Source organism: Salvelinus alpinus, chromosome 21 (assembly GCF_045679555.1).
Source record: "Salvelinus alpinus chromosome 21, SLU_Salpinus.1, whole genome shotgun sequence".
NCBI classification, from domain to species: Eukaryota; Metazoa; Chordata; class Actinopteri; order Salmoniformes; family Salmonidae; genus Salvelinus; species Salvelinus alpinus.
In genome coordinates, this window is record NC_092106.1 from 41210625 (window position 1) to 41232733 (window position 22109).

Genomic DNA, 22109 nt, shown 5'->3' on the forward strand with positions numbered 1-22109 from the left:
GGTTACAAGGAGTCAAGTTACAGGGAGCCAGGTTACAGGGAGCCAGGTTACAAGGAGTCAGGTTACAATGAGCCAGGTTACAGGGAGCCAGGTTACAAGGAGCCAGGTTACAAGGAGCCAGGTTACAAGGAGTCAGGTTACAGGGAGCCAGGTTACAGGGAGCCAGGTTACAGCGAGCCAGGTTACAGGGAGCCAGGTTACAAGGAGTCAGGTTACTAGGAGCCAGGTTACAAGGAGTCAGGTTACAGGGAGCCAGGTTACAGGGAGCCAGGTTACAAGGAGTCAGGTTACGGGGAGCCAGGTTACAAGGAGTCAGGTTACAAGGAGTCAGGTTACAGGGAGCCAGGTTACAAGGAGTCAGGTTACAGGGAGTCAGGTTACAAGGAGTCACGTTACAAGGAGTCAGGTTACAAGGAGCCAGGTTACAGGGAGCCAGGTTACAGGGAGCCCGGTTACAAGGAGCCAGGTTACAAGGAGTCACGTTACAGTATTTAATCAGAACAGCTAACATGTAGTCTTTGATCACGTGCAACTTCGCCAACGATTTTAATATCGCTGATACTTGAACTTAAACTAAAACGTAAACTTTTCTAATGTTTCGCAAGTATGGCCCCACAGAGAATTGATTTGAAGAGATATGTTGGACTCTTACCTTCAGAGATATACAGTGACCTCAGAGAGGGGGCGGCTGAGCGGTTCAGCTGGGTCAGTTGGGTCACGGGCACCGGCCGGAGATCCGTCTGTGAGTGGGGGGCTTTCTTCGGGCCGATGGACCCCCTGGGTGTAGCTGTGGTACTGGTTGAGGACAGACTCAGAGCATCTCCCTCCGACTCCCCGTCTGTCCTCCCTGTCTCCACGTCTTCCCTGGAGCTAGACTCTGGGCTGCTGAGGCAGGATGGGATGCTTCCCTTCCCTGGCCCGTTGGAAGAGAGCTGGGAGGGGGAGCGACGGAGACCCAGGGTTGGGCCCTGACCCATCTCTTGCCCCAGGCTGGTCCCCTGACCCATCTCCTGCTTCAGGCTGGTCCCCTGCCCCATCCCATGCTTCAGGCTGGTCCCCTGACCCATCCCCTGCTCCAGGCTCGTCCCCTGCCCCATCCCCAGCCACTGGCTCGTCCCCTGCCCCATCCCCAACCACAGGCCAGGGGGATGGGAAGCCTTGTCTTTGGGCTGGTGGTGGGAGGAAGTGGCAGTGGTCTTGGAGGAGCTGTTCTGCTCAGAGGAGTGAGAGGAGAGGGACTCCATGCTTCCCAAGGGGGTGCTGCCTGGACTGCTGCTGAATGTGTCACCTGTACAAGGACCAGAGAGCAGGAACACACAGCATCATTAAAACCTGCTGAACGTGTCACCTGTTACAAGGACCAGAGAGCAGGAACACACAGCATCATTAAAACCTGTTGAACGTGTCACCTGTTACAAGGACCAGAGAGCAGGAACACACAGCATCATTAACACCTGCTGAACGTGTCACCTGTTACAAGGACCAGGAACACACAGCATCATTAACACCTGCTGAACGTGTCACCTGTTACAAGGACCAGGAACACACAGCATCATTAACACCTGCTTAACGTGTCACCTGTTACAAGGACCAGGAACACACAGCGTCATTAACACCTGCTGAACGTGTCACCTGTTACAAGGACCAGGAACACACAGCATCATTAACACCTGCTGGAAGTGTCACCTGTTACAAGGACCAGGAACACACAGCGTCATTAAAACCTGCTGGACGTGTCACCTGTTACAAGGACCAGGAACACACAGCATCATTAGCACCTGCTGGAAGTGTCACCTGTTACAAGGACCAGGAACACACAGCGTCATTAACACCTGCTGGACGTGTCACCTGTTACAAGGACCAGGAACACACAGCATCATTAACACCTGCTGGACGTGTCACCTGTTACAAGGACCAGAGAGCAGGAACACACAGCATCATTAACACCTGCTGAACGTGTCACCTGTTACAAGGACCAGGAACACACAGCATCATTAACACCTGCTGGACGTGTCACCTGTTACAAGGACCAGAGAGCAGGAACACACAGCATCATTAAAACCTGCTGGACGTGTCACCTGTTACAAGGACCAGGAACACACAGCATCATTAACACCTGCTGGACGTGTCACCTGTTACAAGGACCAGAGAGCAGGAACACACAGCATCATTAACACCTGCTGAATGACCGACTACTGATACAAAACACAGTGAATGCATCTCAAATGGCATCTTATTCAATACGTAGTGCACTACTTTTGACCAGGGACCTATGGCACCCTGATCCCTATATAGTGCACTACTTTTGACCAGGGACCTATGGCACCCTGATCCCTATATAGTGCACTACTTTTGACCTGGGACCTATGGCACCCTGATCCCTATATAGTGCACTACTTTTGACCAGGGACCTATGGCACCCTGATCCCTATATAGTGCACTACTTTTGACCAGGGACCTATGGCACCCTGATCCCTATATAGTGCACTACTTTTGACCAGGGACCTATGGCACCCTGATCCCTATATAGTGCACTACTTTTGACCAGGGACCTATGGCACCCTGATCCCTATATAGTGCACTACTTTTGACCAGGGACCTATGGCACCCTGATCCCTATATAGTGCACTACTTTTGACCAGGGACCTATGGCACCCTGATCCCTATATAGTGCACTACTTTTGACCAGGGACCTATGGCACCCTGATCCCTATATAGTGCACTACTTTTGACCAGGGACCTATGGCACCCTGATCCCTATATAGTGCACTACTTTTGACCAGGGACCTATGGCACCCTGATCCCTATATAGTGCACTACTTTTGACCAGGGACCTATGGCACCCTGATCCCTATATAGTGCACTACTTTTGACCAGGGACCTATGGCACCCTGTTCCCTATATAGTGCACTACTTTTGACCAGGGACCTATGGCACCCTGATCCCTATATAGTGCACTACTTATGACCAGGGACCTATGGCACCCTGATCCCTATATAGTGCACTACTTTTGACCAGGGACCTATGGCACCCTGATCCCTATATAGTGCACTACTTTTGACCAGGGACCTATGGCACCCTGATCCCTATATAGTGCACTACTTTTGACCAGGGACCTATGGCACCCTGATCCCTATATAGTGCACTACTTTTGACCAGGGACCTATGGCACCCTGATCCCTATATAGTGCACTACTTTTGACCAGGGACCTATGGCACCCTGTTCCCTATATAGTGCACTACTTTTGACCTGGGACCTATGGCACCCTGATCCCTATATAGTGCACTACTTTTGACCAGGGACCTATGGCACCCTGATCCCTATATAGTGCACTACTTTTGACCAGGGACCTATGGCACCCTGATCCCTATATAGTGCACTACTTTTGACCAGGGACCTATGGCACCCTGATCCCTATATAGTGCACTACTTTTGACCAGGGACCTATGGCACCCTGATCCCTATATAGTGCACTACTTTTGACCAGGGACCTATGGCACCCTGATCCCTATATAGTGCACTACTTTTGACCAGGGACCTATGGCACCCTGATCCCTATATAGTGCACTACTTTTGACCAGGGACCTATGGCACCCTGATCCCTATATAGTGCACTACTTTTGACCAGGGACCTATGGCACCCTGTTCCCTATATAGTGCACTACTTTTGACCAGGGACCTATGGCACCCTGATCCCTATATAGTGCACTACTTTTGACCAGGGACCTATGGCACCCTGATCCCTATATAGTGCACTACTTTTGACCAGGGACCTATGGCACCCTGATCCCTATATAGTGCACTACTTTTGACCAGGGACCTATGGCACCCTGATCCCTATATAGTGCACTACTTTTGACCAGGGACCTATGGCACCCTGATCCCTATATAGTGCACTACTTTTGACCAGGGACCTATGGCACCCTGATCCCTATATAGTGCACTACTTTTGACCAGGGACCTATGGCACCCTGTTCCCTATATAGTGCACTACTTTTGACCTGGGACCTATGGCACCCTGATCCCTATATAGTGCACTACTTTTGACCAGGGACCTATGGCACCCTGATCCCTATATAGTGCACTACTTTTGACCAGGGACCTATGGCACCCTGATCCCTATATAGTGCACTACTTTTGACCAGGGACCTATGGCACCCTGATCCCTATATAGTGCACTACTTTTGACCAGGGACCTATGGGCCAGTTGGGATGCAGACAGTATTATTACTACTGTGGCTAAATGTAGTAGCACTACAACTACAGTAGCAAAGAGAATAGCGTTACTGGCTACGTCCTGTTTAGTATTCTCTGATGGTGCCCTGGTCGATGAAGAGATAATACACAAACAAACAGCTCATTGGGAATATGTAATGAACGCTGCAGCAGGGCCAGATTAGCTAGCAGAGTGATATGGGACCCTATTCCAGGGGAATATGTAATGAACGCTGCAGCAGGGCCAGATTAGCTAGCAGAGTGATATGGGACCCTATTCCAGGGGAATATGTAATGAACGCTGCAGCAGGGCCAGATTAGCTAGCAGAGTGATATGGGACCCTATTCCAGGGGAATATGTAATGAACGCTGCAGCAGGGCCAGATTAGCTAGCAGAGTGATATGGGACCCTATTCCAGGGGAATATGTAATGAACGCTGCAGCAGGGCCAGATTAGCTAGCAGAGTGATATGGGACCCTATTCCAGGGGAATATGTAATGAACGCTGCAGCAGGGCCAGATTAGCTAGCAGAGTGATATGGGACCCTATTCCAGGGAAATATGTAATGAACGCTGCAGCAGGGCCAGATTAGCTAGCAGAGTGATATGGGACCCTATTCCAGGGGAATATGTAATGAACGCTGCAGCAGGGCCAGATTAGCTAGCAGAGTGATATGGGACCCTATTCCAGGGGAATATGTAATGAACGCTGCAGCAGGGCCAGATTAGCTTGCAGAGTGATATGGGACCCTATTCCAGGGGAATATGTAATGAACGCTGCAGCAGGGCCAGATTAGCTAGCAGAGTGATATGGGACCCTATTCCAGGGGAATATGTAATGAACGCTGCAGCAGGGCCAGATTAGCTAGCAGAGTGATATGGGACCCTATTCCAGGGGAATATGTAATGAACGCTGCAGCAGGGCCAGATTAGCTAGCAGAGTGATATGGGATCCTATTCCAGGGGAATATGTAATGAACGCTGCAGCAGGGCCAGATTAGCTAGCAGAGTGATATGGGACCCTATTCCAGGGGAATATGTAATGAACGCTGCAGCAGGGCCAGATTAGCTAGCAGAGTGATATGGGACCCTATTCCAGGGGAATATGTAATGAACGCTGCAGCAGGGCCAGATTAGCTAGCAGAGTGATATGGGACCCTATTCCAGGGGAATATGTAATGAACGCTGCAGCAGGGCCAGATTAGCTAGCAGAGTGATATGGGATCCTATTCCAGGGGAATATGTAATGAACGCTGCAGCAGGGCCAGATTAGCTAGCAGAGTGATATGGGACCCTATTCCAGGGGAATATGTAATGAACGCTGCAGCGGGGCCAGATTAGCTAGCAGAGTGATATGACCTCCTATTCCAGGGGTATTCAAATATGACCCTATGTGATCCGGACTGCTGCTAGTTTTTTGTTCTACCACATCATTAATTCCACTCACCTTGTGTCCCAGGTCTAAATCAGTCTCTGATTAGAAAGACCAGATCAGAATGTGAAGGGTTTTACAGGCCTATAGGGAATATGGTATCATTTGAGATGCAGCATTTGCCTGCAGTGCTAGGGATAGTCAGCGCTGTAGGACTCACTGTCAGCATCTGCAAGGCACAGTGTTGGGGTGTAGATGCTGCGAGGCTTCCTAGGGCCTGTGGACAGGCAGATGGCTCTGCTCCTGCGTGAGCTTGGTCGGGATTGGGGCTGGGGCAGAGGTACGTTGGGGTCTGGAGCCTGGTGGAAGATCTGGAGAGGGGAGAGAGAAAAATAGTTGTTATTAACTGAGCATTACAGTAACTAGCTAGGGTCTGGGGTGTTTCCTGCTTAGGTCACATGGTCAGACATATACCTAAATACCTAAAAACTCCTACTATAGGCCAAAGACATGACATATACCTAAATACCTAAAAACTCCTACTATAGGCCCAAGACATGACATATACCTAAATACCTAAAAACTCCTACTATAGACCCAAAACATGACACATACCTAAATACCTAAAAACTCCTACTATAGGCCCAAGACATGACATATACCTAAATACCTAAAAACTCCTACTATAGGCCCAAGACATGACACATACCTAAATACCTAAAAACTCCTACTATAGGCCCAAGACATGACATATACCTAAATACCTAAAAACTCCTACTATAGGCCCAAGACATGACATATACCTAAATACCTAAAAACTCCTACTATAGACCCAAAACATGACACATACCTAAATACCTAAAAACTCCTACTATAGGCCCAAGACATGACACATACCTAAATACCTAAAAACTCCTACTATAGGCCCAAGACATGACATATACCTAAATACCTAAAAACTCCTACTATAGGCCCAAGACATGACATATACCTAAATACCTAAAAACTCCTACTATAGGCCCAAGACATGACATATACCTAAATACCTAAAAACTCCTACTATAGGCCCAATACATGACATATACCTAAATACCTAAAAACTCCTACTATAGACCCAAAACATGACACATACCTAAATACCTAAAAACTCCTACTATAGGCCCAATACATGACATATACCTAAATACCTAAAAACTCCTACTATAGGCCCAAGACATGACATATACGTATTTCCAGGACCAGGAGCGCTACCAACAAACTAAATATTTTTACAGGCTCAATATTTCAGTCTGATGTCAAAGAAACCAGAAACTCTCTTGCCTTGTCAAAGTTCTCGATGAGAATCTCTACCACGATGTTCTGGAATTTAATGTTCATCATGGCGGCCACCGTCTCCTCCTGTGACCTCATCAACGTGGGCCCGAAGATCACGCCCAGGTTGGACACCGTCATCAGGTTGAACTGGCTGTGGGTGGACACTCTGTGGGGCAGGAGACAGACAGACCAGACAGGATGGTAACGTTCCTATATCACACTACATTATTGGTGCCCCCGCGTGAACATTGAACCCAATGTTTTCATTTGAGTCACTTAGCAGATTCTCTTATCCAGAGAGACTTAGTTAGAGTGCATTCATCTTAAGGTAGCAGGACCTTCAGATTGTGAGACTGATGGGTGAAGTGTGACATCCCTCTACACAACAATAGATTTACGATGTGATTTTAGACTGGTCAGTTAGGAGAGACCTACGTGACGAGGTGTTTGATCAGTAGCTCCATCATCTCCTTGTTCCTTTCAGGCAGCTTGTGGACCAAGGCATGGACGGCCCTAACTCTGTAGTTCTGGTCTTCACACTCTGGGTAGGGGGGAGTAGGGGGAGATGGGGGGAGAGGGGGGAGGAGGGGGAGAGGAGGGGGAGAGTGGGAGGAGCGGAGAGGGGGAGAGGGGTGGAGGGGGAGAGGGAGGAGGGGAGAGGGGGAGGAGATGGGGGAGAGATGGGGAGGAGGGGAGAGGGCGGAGGAGGGGGAGAGGAGGGGGAGGAGATGGGGGAGGATGGGGAGAGGGGGGAGATTGAGTCAGGATAAAATATTTTGGAAAATATTTTGGAAATTCAATTGTAGACTATTTCTAAATTGATTGAAACGTTTTTTTTTTTTGTATTTTGCAATTTAGTACAAAACAAAAACACACCAAAAAATACAAAAGTCAGTGTTCCTAGTCAGCGTTCCTAGTCTGCGTTCCTAGTCAGCGTGAGGTAATTGTTAGGGTCAGGGTTAATTAAGGTAAGGGTTAGGGTCAGGGTTAAGGTCAGGTTAAGGTAATTGTTAGCATCAGGGTTAAGGTAAGGGTTAGGGTCAGGGTTAAGGTAAGGGTTAGGGTCAGGGTTAAGGTCAGGGTTAGGGTCAGGGTTAAGGTAATTGTTAGGGTCAGGGTTAAGGTAAGGGTTAGCATCAGGGTTAAGGTAAGGGTTAGGGTCAGGGTTAAAGTAAGGGTCAGGGTTAAGGTCAGGGTTAAGGTAATTGTTAGGGTCAGGGTTAAGGTAAGAGCTAGGGTCAGGGTTAAGGTCAGGGTTAGGGTCAGGGTTAAGGTAAGAGCTAGGGTCAGGGTTAAGGTAAGGGTTAGGGTCAGGGTTAAGGTAAGGGTTAGGGTCAAGGTAAGGGTTAGGGTCAGGGTTAAGGTCAGGGTTAAGGTAATTGTTAGCATCAGGGTTAAGGTAAGGGTTAGGGTCAGGGTTAAGGTAAGGGTTAGGGTCAGGGTTAAGGTCAGGGTTAGGGTCAGGGTTAAGGTAATTGTTAGGGTCAGGGTTAAGGTAAGCATCAGGGTTAAGGTAAGGGTTAGGGTCAGGGTTAAGGTAAGGGTCAGGGTTAAGGTCAGGGTTAAGGTAATTGTTAGGGTCAGGGTTAAGGTAAGAGCTAGGGTCAGGGTTAAGGTCAGGGTTAGGGTCAGGGTTAAGGTAAGAGCTAGGGTCAGGGTTAAGGTAAGGGTTAGGGTCAGGGTTAAGGTAATTGTTAGTGTCAGGGTTAAGGTAATTGTTAGGGTCAGGGTTAAGGTAATTGTTAGGGTCAGGGTTAAGGTAATTGTTAGGGTCAGGGTTAAGGTAATTGTTAGGGTCAGGGTTAAGGTCAGGGTTAGGGTAAGGGTTAGGTTCAGGGTTAAGGTAAGGGTTAGGGTCAGGGTTAAGGTAATTGTTACGGTCAGGGTTAAGGTAAGGGTTAGCATCAGGGTTAAGGTCAGGGTTAGGGTCAGAGTTAAGGTAAGGGTTAGGGTCAGAGTTAAGGTAAGAGCTAGGGTCAGGGTTAAGGTCAGGGTTAAGGTAAGGGTTAAGGTAAGGGTTAGGGTCAAGGTAAGGGTTAGGGTCAGGGTTAAGGTCAGGGTTAAGGTAAGGGTTAGGGTCAAGGTAAGGGTTAGGGTCAGGGTTAAGGTAAGGGTTAGGGTCAGGGTTAAGGTCAGGATTAGGGTCAGGGTTAAGGTAAGTGTTAGGGTCAGGGTTAAGCTAAGGGTTAGGGTCAGGGTTAAGGTAAGGGTTAGGGTCAGGGTTAAGGTAAGGGTTAGGGTCAGGGTTAAGGTAGGAGTTAGGGTCAGGGTTAAGGTCAGGGTTAGGGTCTGGGTTAAGGTAAGGGTTAGCATCAGGGTTAAGGTCAGGGTTAGGGTCAGAGTTAAGGTAAGGGTTAGGGTCAGAGTTAAGGTAAGAGCTAGGGTCAGGGTTAAGGTCAGGGTTAAGGTAAGGGTTAAGGTAAGGGTTAGGGTCAAGGTAAGGGTTAGGGTCAGGGTTAAGGTCAGGGTTAAGGTAAGGGTTAGGGTCAAGGTAAGGGTTAGGGTCAGGGTTAAGGTAAGGGTTAGGGTCAGGGTTAAGGTCAGGATTAGGGTCAGGGTTAAGGTAAGTGTTAGGGTCAGGGTTAAGCTAAGGGTTAGGGTCAGGGTTAAGGTAAGGGTTAGGGTCAGGGTTAAGGTAAGGGTTAGGGTCAGGGTTAAGGTAGGAGTTAGGGTCAGGGTTAAGGTCAGGGTTAGGGTCTGGGTTAAGGTAAGTGTTAGGGTCAGGGTTAAGGTCAGGGATAGGGTCAGGGTTAAGGTCAGCGTTAAGGATTTGGTTAGTGGTTTCTCTCCGCATTTTATTACTTACTGACGGCCATGATGAAGTCTTTGTGGAGCTTAAAGGTCAGCAGAGGCTCAGAGAGACACCTGGTGGATGAAAACAGAACATGAAGGAGGGAGAAGAGAGACACCTAGTGGATGAAAAGAGAACATGGAGGGAGAAGAGAGACACCTGGTGGATGAAAAGAGAACATGAAGGAGGGAGAAGAGAGACACCTGGTGGATGAAAAGAGAACATGAAGGAGGGAGAAGAGAGACACCTAGTGGATGAAAAGAGGACATGAAGGAGGGAGAAAGAAGAGAGACACCTGGTGGATGAAAAGAGAACATGAAGGAGGGAGAAGAGAGACACCTAGTGGATGAAAAGGGAACATGAAGGAGGGAGAAAGAAGAGAGACACCTGGTGGATGACAAGAGAACATGGAGGAGGGAGAAGAGAGACACCTGGTGGATGAAAAGAGAACATGAAGGAGGGAGAAAGAAGAGAGACACCTGGTGGATGAAAAGAGAACATGGAGGAGGGAGAAGAGAAACACCTGGTGGATGAAAAGAGAACATGAAGGAGGGAGAAGAGAGACACCTGGTGGATGAAAAGAGAACATGAAGGAGGGAGAAGAGAGACACCTAGTGGATGAAAAGAGAACATGAAGGAGGGAGAAGAGAGACACCTGGTGGATGAAAAGAGAACATGAAGGAGGGAGAAGAGAGACACCTGGTGGATGAAAAGAGAACATGAAGGAGGGAGAAGAGAGACACCTGGTGGATGAAAAGAGAACATGGAGGAGGGAGAAAGAAGAGAGACACCTGGTGGATGAAAAGAGAACATGGAGGAGGGAGAAAGAAGAGAGACACCTAGTGGATGAAAAGAGAACATGGAGGGAGAAAGAAGAGAGACAGCGTACGTCCCAACTATCCACCCTTTTCCCAGCATGCAACTTTCTCACATGGATTTAACAATGGTGAAAACTCCCTCCAGATAACGGTTACACCAATAACAGGCTTTACAATCTTTGACAGGGAGTATGCAAGTGCGCACACACGCACACGTACACGCAGACACGCAGACACACACCCACACACACACTGGTTGACCAACAGTGGGAGGGTTTCAGGAAGGCATTAAGCACTGTCATGATGATTCCTAGCCAGGGAGAAGCAGGGAGCAACCGGTAGGGCAACATGACCTCATTCACTAGGTCCATGCATATCTCTGTGTGTGTGTGTGTGTGTGTGTGTGTGTGTGTGTGTGTGTGTGTGTGTGTGTGTGTGTGTGTGTGTGTGTGTGTGTGTGTGTGTGTGTGTGAATGCGTCTGTGTGTGTGTGTGTGTGCATGTATATACCTGTGTGTGTGTGTGTATGTGTGTGTGTACCTGAGGTAATTCTTCAGGCCGCTGGTGATGGTCTTGTTGTCCCAGGTGTCTGGGTCCAGGTTCATATCAACAGGAGCCTTGGTTGCTACGGGATACAAAACAACACAACCATTTACACAATTACACTGTACCTGACTGACCTGACCTGTTCTAGAACACAGCTCAGTAGTGGACTTAAAATATACAGTGTGACTTTACTGATGACGGCTTTGTAAAGCATCTACGTAGGTCTATGGGTTATGAAGGCTTTGTTTGGCCTTACAAGTTATCCTTTTTCAGTTTGATATATATTAACTACACAACAATACATTGTTTGACACAGCTGACTCTCTCACTTTGACTTCAGTGACAACTAGAGGTCCCTCTGAGGTGGATGATAGACAGCATAGCATAATCCAAACAGAGCCATACAGACCAACTGATGTCACTAAGGTTACAGAAGTAACACATATGGAGAGAGAAAGAAGGAGAGAGAGAGAGAGAGAGAGAGAGAGAGAGAGAGAGAGAGAGAGAGAGAGAGAGAGAGAGAGAGAGAGAGAGAGAGAGAGAAAGAAGGAGAGAGAGAGAGAGAGATAGACCTCTACGACCTCTGCTGACACATCAAACACGCAAAAGGACAATCTAGGAGGAAGGTGGAATCCTATTACGAGCGTCTGAGCCACATGTCGTATGTGGATATGGCAGGGCCGACGCTCGTCGTATGTGGCAGGGCTTGCATCCGATAATGGATTACAAATGGAAACCCAGCCGTGAGATGTCCAGTGAACCAGAACTACCAAATGACCTAAATAGCTTTTATTTTGGCTTCGATACACTGAGAGCCCTTATTTATTTTGGCTTCGATGACACTGAGAGCCCTTATTTATTTTGGCTTCGATGACACTGAGAGCCCTTATTTATTTTGGCTTCGATACACTGAGAGCCCTTATTTATTTTGGCTTCGATACACTGAGAGCCCTTATTTATTTTGGCTTCGATACACTGAGAGCCCTTATTTATTTTGGCTTCGATACACTGAGAGCCCTTATTTATTTTGGCTTCGATGACACTGAGAGCCCTTATTTATTTTGGCTTCGATACACTGAGAGCCCTTATTTATTTTGGCTTCGATACACTGAGAGCCCTTATTTATTTTGGCTTCGATACACTGAGAGCCCTTATTTATTTTGGCTTCGATGACACTGAGAGCCCTTATTTATTTTGGCTTCGATGACACTGAGAGCCCTTATTTATTTTGGCTTCGATGACACTGAGAGCCCTTATTTATTTTGGCTTCGATACACTGAGAGCCCTTATTTATTTTGGCTTCGATACACTGAGAGCCCTTATTTATTTTGGCTTCGATGACACTGAGAGCCCTTATTTATTTTGGCTTCGATACACTGAGAGCCCTTATTTATTTTGGCTTCGATGACACTGAGAGCCCTTATTTATTTTGGCTTCGATGACACTGAGAGCCCTTATTTATTTTGGCTTCGATGACACTGAGAGCCCTTATTTATTTTGGCTTCGATACACTGAGAGCCCTTATTTATTTTGGCTTCGATGACACTGAGAGCCCTTATTTATTTTGGCTTCGATACACTGAGAGCCCTTATTTATTTTGGCTTCGATGACACTGAGAGCCCTTATTTATTTTGGCTTCGATACACTGAGAGCCCTTATTTATTTTGGCTTCGATACACTGAGAGCCCTTATTTATTTTGGCTTCGATACACTGAGAGCCCTTATTTATTTTGGCTTCGATACACTGAGAGCCCTTATTTATTTTGGCTTCGATACACTGAGAGCCCTTATTTATTTTGGCTTCGATACACTGAGAGCCCTTATTTATTTTGGCTTCGATACACTGAGAGCCCTTATTTATTTTGGCTTCGATACACTGAGAGCCCTTATTTATTTTGGCTTCGATACACTGAGAGCCCTTATTTATTTTGGCTTCGATACACTGAGAGCCCTTATTTATTTTGGCTTCGATACACTGAGAGCCCTTATTTATTTTGGCTTCGATACACTGAGAGCCCTTATTTATTTTGGCTTCGATGACACTGAGAGCCCTTATTTATTTTGGCTTCGATACACTGAGAGCCCTTATTTATTTTGGCTTCGATGACACTGAGAGCCCTTATTTATTTTGGCTTCGATGACACTGAGAGCCCTTATTTATTTTGGCTTCGATACACTGAGAGCCCTTATTTATTTTGGCTTCGATGACACTGAGAGCCCTTATTTATTTTGGCTTCGATGACACTGAGAGCCCTTATTTATTTTGGCTTCGATGACACTGAGAGCCCTTATTTATTTTGGCTTCGATGACACTGAGAGCCCTTATTTATTTTGGCTTCGATGACACTGAGAGCCCTTATTTATTTTGGCTTCGATGACACTGAGAGCCCTTATTTATTTTGGCTTCGATGACACTGAGAGCCCTTATTTATTTTGGCTTCGATACACTGAGAGCCCTTATTTATTTTGGCTTCGATGACACTGAGAGCCCTTATTTATTTTGGCTTCGATGACACTGAGAGCCCTTATTTATTTTGGCTTCGATGACACTGAGAGCCCTTATTTATTTTGGCTTCGATACACTGAGAGCCCTTATTTATTTTGGCTTCGATGACACTGAGAGCCCTTATTTATTTTGGCTTCGATACACTGAGAGCCCTTATTTATTTTGGCTTCGATGACACTGAGAGCCCTTATTTATTTTGGCTTCGATGACACTGAGAGCCCTTATTTATTTTGGCTTCGATACACTGAGAGCCCTTATTTATTTTGGCTTCGATGACACTGAGAGCCCTTATTTATTTTGGCTTCGATGACACTGAGAGCCCTTATTTATTTTGGCTTCGATGACACTGAGAGCCCTTATTTATTTTGGCTTCGATGACACTGAGAGCCCTTATTTATTTTGGCTTCGATGACACTGAGAGCCCTTATTTATTTTGGCTTCGATGACACTGAGAGCCCTTATTTATTTTGGCTTCGATACACTGAGAGCCCTTATTTATTTTGGCTTCGATGACACTGAGAGCCCTTATTTATTTTGGCTTCGATGACACTGAGAGCCCTTATTTATTTTGGCTTCGATGACACTGAGAGCCCTTATTTATTTTGGCTTCGATGACACTGAGAGCCCTTATTTATTTTGGCTTCGATGACACTGAGAGCCCTTATTTATTTTGGCTTCGATGACACTGAGAGCCCTTATTTATTTTGGCTTCGATGACACTGAGAGCCCTTATTTATTTTGGCTTCGATGACACTGAGAGCCCTTATTTATTTTGGCTTCGATACACTGAGAGCCCTTATTTATTTTGGCTTCGATGACACTGAGAGCCCTTATTTATTTTGGCTTCGTTGACACTGAGAGCCCTTATTTATTTTGGCTTCGATGACACTGAGAGCCCTTATTTATTTTGGCTTCGATGACACTGAGAGCCCTTATTTATTTTGGCTTCGATGACACTGAGAGCCCTTATTTATTTTGGCTTCGATGACACTGAGAGCCCTTATTTATTTTGGCTTCGATGACACTGAGAGCCCTTATTTATTTTGGCTTCGATGACACTGAGAGCCCTTATTTATTTTGGCTTCGATGACACTGAGAGCCCTTATTTATTTTGGCTTCGATACACTGAGAGCCCTTATTTATTTTGGCTTCGATGACACTGAGAGCCCTTATTTATTTTGGCTTCGATGACACTGAGAGCCCTTATTTATTTTGGCTTCGATGACACTGAGAGCCCTTATTTATTTTGGCTTCGATACACTGAGAGCCCTTATTTATTTTGGCTTCGATGACACTGAGAGCCCTTATTTATTTTGGCTTCGATACACTGAGAGCCCTTATTTATTTTGGCTTCGATGACACTGAGAGCCCTTATTTATTTTGGCTTCGATGACACTGAGAGCCCTTATTTATTTTGGCTTCGATACACTGAGAGCCCTTATTTATTTTGGCTTCGATGACACTGAGAGCCCTTATTTATTTTGGCTTCGATGACACTGAGAGCCCTTATTTATTTTGGCTTCGATGACACTGAGAGCCCTTATTTATTTTGGCTTCGATGACACTGAGAGCCCTTATTTATTTTGGCTTCGATGACACTGAGAGCCCTTATTTATTTTGGCTTCGATGACACTGAGAGCCCTTATTTATTTTGGCTTCGATGACACTGAGAGCCCTTATTTATTTTGGCTTCGATGACACTGAGAGCCCTTATTTATTTTGGCTTCGATACACTGAGAGCCCTTATTTATTTTGGCTTCGATGACACTGAGAGCCCTTATTTATTTTGGCTTCGATGACACTGAGAGCCCTTATTTATTTTGGCTTCGATGACACTGAGAGCCCTTATTTATTTTGGCTTCGATGACACTGAGAGCCCTTATTTATTTTGGCTTCGATGACACTGAGAGCCCTTATTTATTTTGGCTTCGATGACACTGAGAGCCCTTATTTATTTTGGCTTCGATGACACTGAGAGCCCTTATTTATTTTGGCTTCGATGACACTGAGAGCCCTTATTTATTTTGGCTTCGATGACACTGAGAGCCCTTATTTGTTTTGGCTTCGATGACACTGAGAGCCCTTATTTATTTTGGCTTCGATGACACTGAGAGCCCTTATTTATTTTGGCTTCGATGACACTGAGAGCCCTTATTTATTTTGGCTTCGATGACACTGAGAGCCCTTATTTATTTTGGCTTCGATGACACTGAGAGCCCTTATTTATTTTGGCTTCGATACACTGAGAGCCCTTATTTATTTTGGCTTCGATGACACTGAGAGCCCTTATTTATTTTGGCTTCGATGACACTGAGAGCCCTTATTTATTTTGGCTTCGATGACACTGAGAGCCCTTATTTATTTTGGCTTCGATGACACTGAGAGCCCTTATTTATTTTGGCTTCGATGACACTGAGAGCCCTTATTTATTTTGGCTTCGATGACACTGAGAGCCCTTATTTATTTTGGCTTCGATGACACTGAGAGCCCTTATTTATTTTGGCTTCGATGACACTGAGAGCCCTTATTTATTTTGGCTTCGATGACACTGAGAGCCCTTATTTATTTTGGCTTCGATACACTGAGAGCCCTTATTTATTTTGGCTTCGATGACACTGAGAGCCCTTATTTATTTTGGCTTCGATGACACTGAGAGCCCTTATTTATTTTGGCTTCGATGACACTGAGAGCCCTTATTTATTTTGGCTTCGATACACTGAGAGCCCTTATTTATTTTGGCTTCGATGACACTGAGAGCCCTTATTTATTTTGGCTTCGATACACTGAGAGCCCTTATTTATTTTGGCTTCGATGACACTGAGAGCCCTTATTTATTTTGGCTTCGATGACACTGAGAGCCCTTATTTATTTTGGCTTCGATGACACTGAGAGCCCTTATTTATTTTGGCTTCGATGACACTGAGAGCCCTTATTTATTTTGGCTTCGATGACACTGAGAGCCCTTATTTATTTTGGCTTCGATGACACTGAGAGCCCTTATTTATTTTGGCTTCGATGACACTGAGAGCCCTTATTTATTTTGGCTTCGATGACACTGAGAGCCCTTATTTATTTTGGCTTCGATGACACTGAGAGCCCTTATTTATTTTGGCTTCGATACACTGAGAGCCCTTATTTATTTTGGCTTCGATGACACTGAGAGCCCTTATTTATTTTGGCTTCGATGACACTGAGAGCCCTTATTTATTTTGGCTTCGATGACACTGAGAGCCCTTATTTATTTTGGCTTCGATGACACTGAGAGCCCTTATTTATTTTGGCTTCGATGACACTGAGAGCCCTTATTTATTTTGGCTTCGATGACACTGAGAGCCCTTATTTATTTTGGCTTCGATGACACTGAGAGCCCTTATTTATTTTGGCTTCGATGACACTGAGAGCCCTTATTTATTTTGGCTTCGATGACACTGAGAGCCCTTATTTATTTTGGCTTCGATGACACTGAGAGCCCTTATTTATTTTGGCTTCGATGACACTGAGAGCCCTTATTTATTTTGGCTTCGATGACACTGAGAGCCCTTATTTATTTTGGCTTCGATGACACTGAGAGCCCTTATTTATTTTGGCTTCGATGACACTGAGAGCCCTTATTTATTTTGGCTTCGATGACACTGAGAGCCCTTATTTATTTTGGCTTCGATACACTGAGAGCCCTTATTTATTTTGGCTTCGATACACTGAGAGCCCTTATTTATTTTGGCTTCGATGACACTGAGAGCCCTTATTTATTTTGGCTTCGATGACACTGAGAGCCCTTATTTATTTTGGCTTCGATGACACTGAGAGCCCTTATTTATTTTGGCTTCGATGACACTGAGAGCCCTTATTTATTTTGGCTTCGATGACACTGAGAGCCCTTATTTATTTTGGCTTCGATGACACTGAGAGCCCTTATTTATTTTGGCTTCGATACACTGAGAGCCCTTATTTATTTTGGCTTCGATACACTGAGAGCCCTTATTTATTTTGGCTTCGATGACACTGAGAGCCCTTATTTATTTTGGCTTCGATGACACTAAGAGCCCTTATTTATTTTGGCTTCGATACACTGAGAGCCCTTATTTATTTTGGCTTCGATGAATACACTGAGAGCCCTTATTTATTTTGGCTTCGATGACAGGCTCCTTATTTTTCCGGTTGACAGTGTTGTCTCGCGCTCCGTGGATTAATCAAATGAACCAGTCAACATTCACAAAGCCGCCGGATCAGACGGAATGCCAGGGCAAGTTCTCAAAGCATGCGCAGATCAGCTGGCAAGTGTCTTCACAGACATTTTCAATCTCTCCTTGTCCCAGTCTGTAATCCCAACATGTTTCAAACACCATTGTCCCCTGTTCCTAAGAACCTCAAGGTAACCGTAGGGTAAGGTAAGGTAGCTAAATGACTATCGCCCTGTAAAACTCACATCTGTAACCAACCAGGACCTCAATATCAGGACGTGTCAGAGGAAGCCACCCAAGCCATAGACTATTCAGTCTGCCTCCATCGGCTCTCGGACTAACAATCTCCGAGACAGCTTCTACCCAGAGACAGCTGCTAAACAGTTAATTAAATGGTTACCCAGACCTATATATACACACTATATACACACTCACACACATAAGACAACAAACACACACACACATAAGACAACAAACACACAAACACACACACACACATAAGACAACAAACACACAAACACAAACACACACACACACACACACATAAGACAACAAACACACACACACATAAGGCAACAAACACACACACACATAAGACAACAAACACACACACACATAAGACAACAAACACACACACACATAAGACAACAAACACACAAACACACACACACACATAAGACAACAAACACACACACACATAAGACAACAAACACACAAACACACACACACACATAAGACAACAAACACACAAACACAAACACACACACACACACACACATAAGACAACAAACACACACACACATAAGGCAACAAACACACACACACACATAAGACAACAAACACACAAACACACACACACACATAAGACAACAAACACACACACACACATAAGACAACAAACACACAAAAACACACACACACACATAAGACAACAAACACACAAACACACACACACACATAAGACAACAAACACACACACACACATGAGACAACAAACACACAAACACACATAAGACAACAAACACACAAACACACATAAGACAACAAACACACAAACACACACACATAAGACAACAAACACACACACACACATAAGACAACAAACACACACACACACACACACACACACACACACACACACACACACACACACACACACACACACACACACACACACACACACACACACACACACACACACACACACACACAAGACAACAAACACACAAACACACACATAAGACAACAAACACACGAACACACACACACACACACACACACACACATAAGACAACAAACACACACACACACACACACATAAGACAACAAACACACACACACATAAGAAAACAAACACACAAACACACACACACACACACTGACACAACACAAACACACATACACACACACACTCATACCGACACAACACAAACACACACACACACTCATACCGACACAACACAACACACATACACACACTCAAACACACACAACACACACACACACTTTTACACTAATTTTTGCTGCTGTAACTCTGTTCTTTATTTTACTCTTATTATTATCTATCCTGATGCCTAGTCACTTCACCCTGCCTTCATGTACATATCTACATCAAATACCTTATTATTATCTATCCTGATGCCTAGTCACTTCACCCTGCCTTCATGTACATATCTACCTCAAATACCTTATTATTATCTATCCTGATGCCTAGTCACTTCACCCTGCCTTCATGTACATATCTACCTCAAATACCTTATTATTATCTATCCTGATGCCTAGTCACTTTACCCTGCCTTCACGTACATATCTACCTCTAATACCTTATTATTATCTATCCTGATGCCTAGTCACTTTACCCTGCCTTCATGTACATATCTACCTCAAATACCTTATTATTATCTATCCTGATGCCTAGTCACTTCACCCTGCCTTCATGTACATATCTACCTCAAATACCTTATTATTATCTATCCTGATGCCTAGTCACTTTACCCTGCCTTCATGTACATATCTACCTCCAATACCTTATTATTATCTATCCTGATGCCTAGTCACTTTACCCTGCCTTCATGTACATATCTACCTCAAATACCTTATTATTATCTATCCTGATGCCTAGTCACTTTACCCTGCCTTCATGTACATATCTACCTCAAATACCTTATTATTATCTATCCTGATGCCTAGTCACTTTACCCTGCCTTCATGTACATATCTACCTCAAATACCTTATTATTATCGATCCTGATGTCTAGTCACTTTACCCTGCCTTCATGTACATATCTACCTCAAATACCTTATTATTATCTATCCTGATGCCTAGTCACTTTACCCTGCCTTCATGTACATATCTACCTCAAATACCTTATTATTATCTATCCTGATGCCTAGTCACTTTACCCTGCTTTCATGTACAGATCTACCTCAAATACCTTATTATTATCTATCCTGATGCCTAGTCACTTTACCTAGCCTTCATGTACATATCTACCTACAATACCTTATTAAGATCTGGTACTCCCTGTGTATAGCTCCACATTGATCTGGTACTGGTACTCCCTGAATATAGCGCCACATTGATCTGGTACTGGTACTTCCTGTATATAGCTTCACATTGATCTGGTACTCCCTGTATATAGCTCCACATTGATCTGGTACTGGTACTTCCTGTATATAGCTTCACATTGATCTGGTACTGGTACTCCCTGTATATAGCTCCACATTGATCTGGTATTGGTACTTCCTGTATAAAGCTCCACATTGATCTGGTACTCCCTGTATATAGCTCCACGTTGATCTGGTACTGGTACTCCCTGTGTATAGCTCCACATTGATCTGGTACTGGTACTACCTGTATATAGCTCCACATTGATCTACTACTGGTACTCCCTGTATATAGCTCCACATTGATCTGGTACTTCCTGTATATAGCTCCACATCGATCTGGTACTCCCTGTATATAGCTCCACATTGATCTGGTACTGGTACTCCCTGTATATAGCTCCACATTGATCTGGTACTGGTACTCCCTGTATATAGCTCCACATTGATCTGGTACTGGTACTCCCTGTATATAGCTCCTCATTGATGTCACGTTCCTGACCTGTTTTATGTTATTTTTGTATCTGTCTAGTTGGTCAGGGCGTGAGTTGGGGTGGGCATTCTATGTTTTGTGTTTCTATGTTTAGGTCACTTGTAATTAGCCTTATATGGTTCTCAATCAGAGACAGGTGTTTGACGTTTTCCTCTGATTGAGAACCATATATAGGTTGGCTGTTCACACTGTTTGTTGGTGGGTGGTTGTCTCCTGTGTCAGTGTCTGTGTATGTTACGCCACACGGGACTGTTTCGGTTTCGGTTTTGTTTGTTCGTTCGTTTTATGTAGTCATTTTTCCTGTTCGTGCGTTCTTCGTGTTTCATGTAAGTTCTTACGTTCAGGTCTGTCTACGTCGTTTGTTGTTTTGTAATTATTCAAGTATATTTTCGTGTTTGTTTTCATCTTGTTTAATAAATATTATGTCTACTAGCAACGCTGCGTTTTGGTTCAATCCCTACTCCTCCTCTTCGTCTGAAGAGGAGGAGGACACCGTTACAATTGATCTGGTACTGATACTTCCTGTATATAGCTCCACATTGATCTGGTACTTCCTGTATATAGCTCCACATTGATCTGGTACTGGTTATTCCTGTATATAGCTCCACATTGATCTGGTACTTCCTGTATATAGCTCTACATTGATCTGGTACTTCCTGTATATAGCTCCACATTGATCTGGAACTTCCTGTATATAGCTCCACATTGATCTGGTACTTTCTGTATTTTGTTCCACATTGATCTGGTACTTTCTGTATATACCTCCACATTGATCTGGTACTTCCTGTATATAGCTCCACATTGATCTGGTACTTCCTGTATATAGCTCCACATTGATCTGGTACTTCCTGTATATAGCTCCACATTGATCTGCTATTTCCTGTATATAGCTCCACATTGATCTGGTACTTCCTCATATCAAATCAAATCAAATTTTATTTGTCACATACACATGGTTAGCAGATGTTAATGCGAGTGTAGCGAAATGCTTGTGCTTCTAGTTCCGACAATGCAGTAATAACCAACAAGTAATCTAACCTTAAAATTCCACAACTACTACCTTATACACACAAGTGTAAAGGGATAAAGAATATGTACATAAAGATATATGAATGAGTGATGGTACAGAACGGCATAGGCAAGATGCAGTAGATGGTATAGAGTACAGTATATTCATATGAGATGAGTAATGTAGGGTATATAAACATAAAGTGGCATAGTTTAAAGTGGCTAGTGATACATTTTTGATCAATTTCCATTATTAAAGTG

General features: G+C 44.6%; 1 protein-coding gene across 2 annotated transcripts in view; it reads right to left on the bottom strand.

Annotated features, from left to right (window-relative positions):
- LOC139548331 (rho GTPase-activating protein 42) overlaps positions 1 to 22109 on the bottom strand; it is a 346340-nt gene that overhangs the window by 29574 nt on the left and 294657 nt on the right. For both annotated transcript variants that reach the window (XM_071357947.1, XM_071357948.1), the window contains 6 exons: positions 11051 to 11135; positions 9709 to 9767; positions 7338 to 7443; positions 6909 to 7068; positions 5809 to 5959; positions 653 to 1288 (listed from right to left, as the gene is read on the bottom strand). In XM_071357947.1, the coding sequence (XP_071214048.1) occupies positions 653 to 1288; positions 5809 to 5959; positions 6909 to 7068; positions 7338 to 7443; positions 9709 to 9767; positions 11051 to 11135 (1197 nt within the window). The remainder of the gene's footprint in view (positions 1 to 652; positions 1289 to 5808; positions 5960 to 6908; positions 7069 to 7337; positions 7444 to 9708; positions 9768 to 11050; positions 11136 to 22109) is intronic.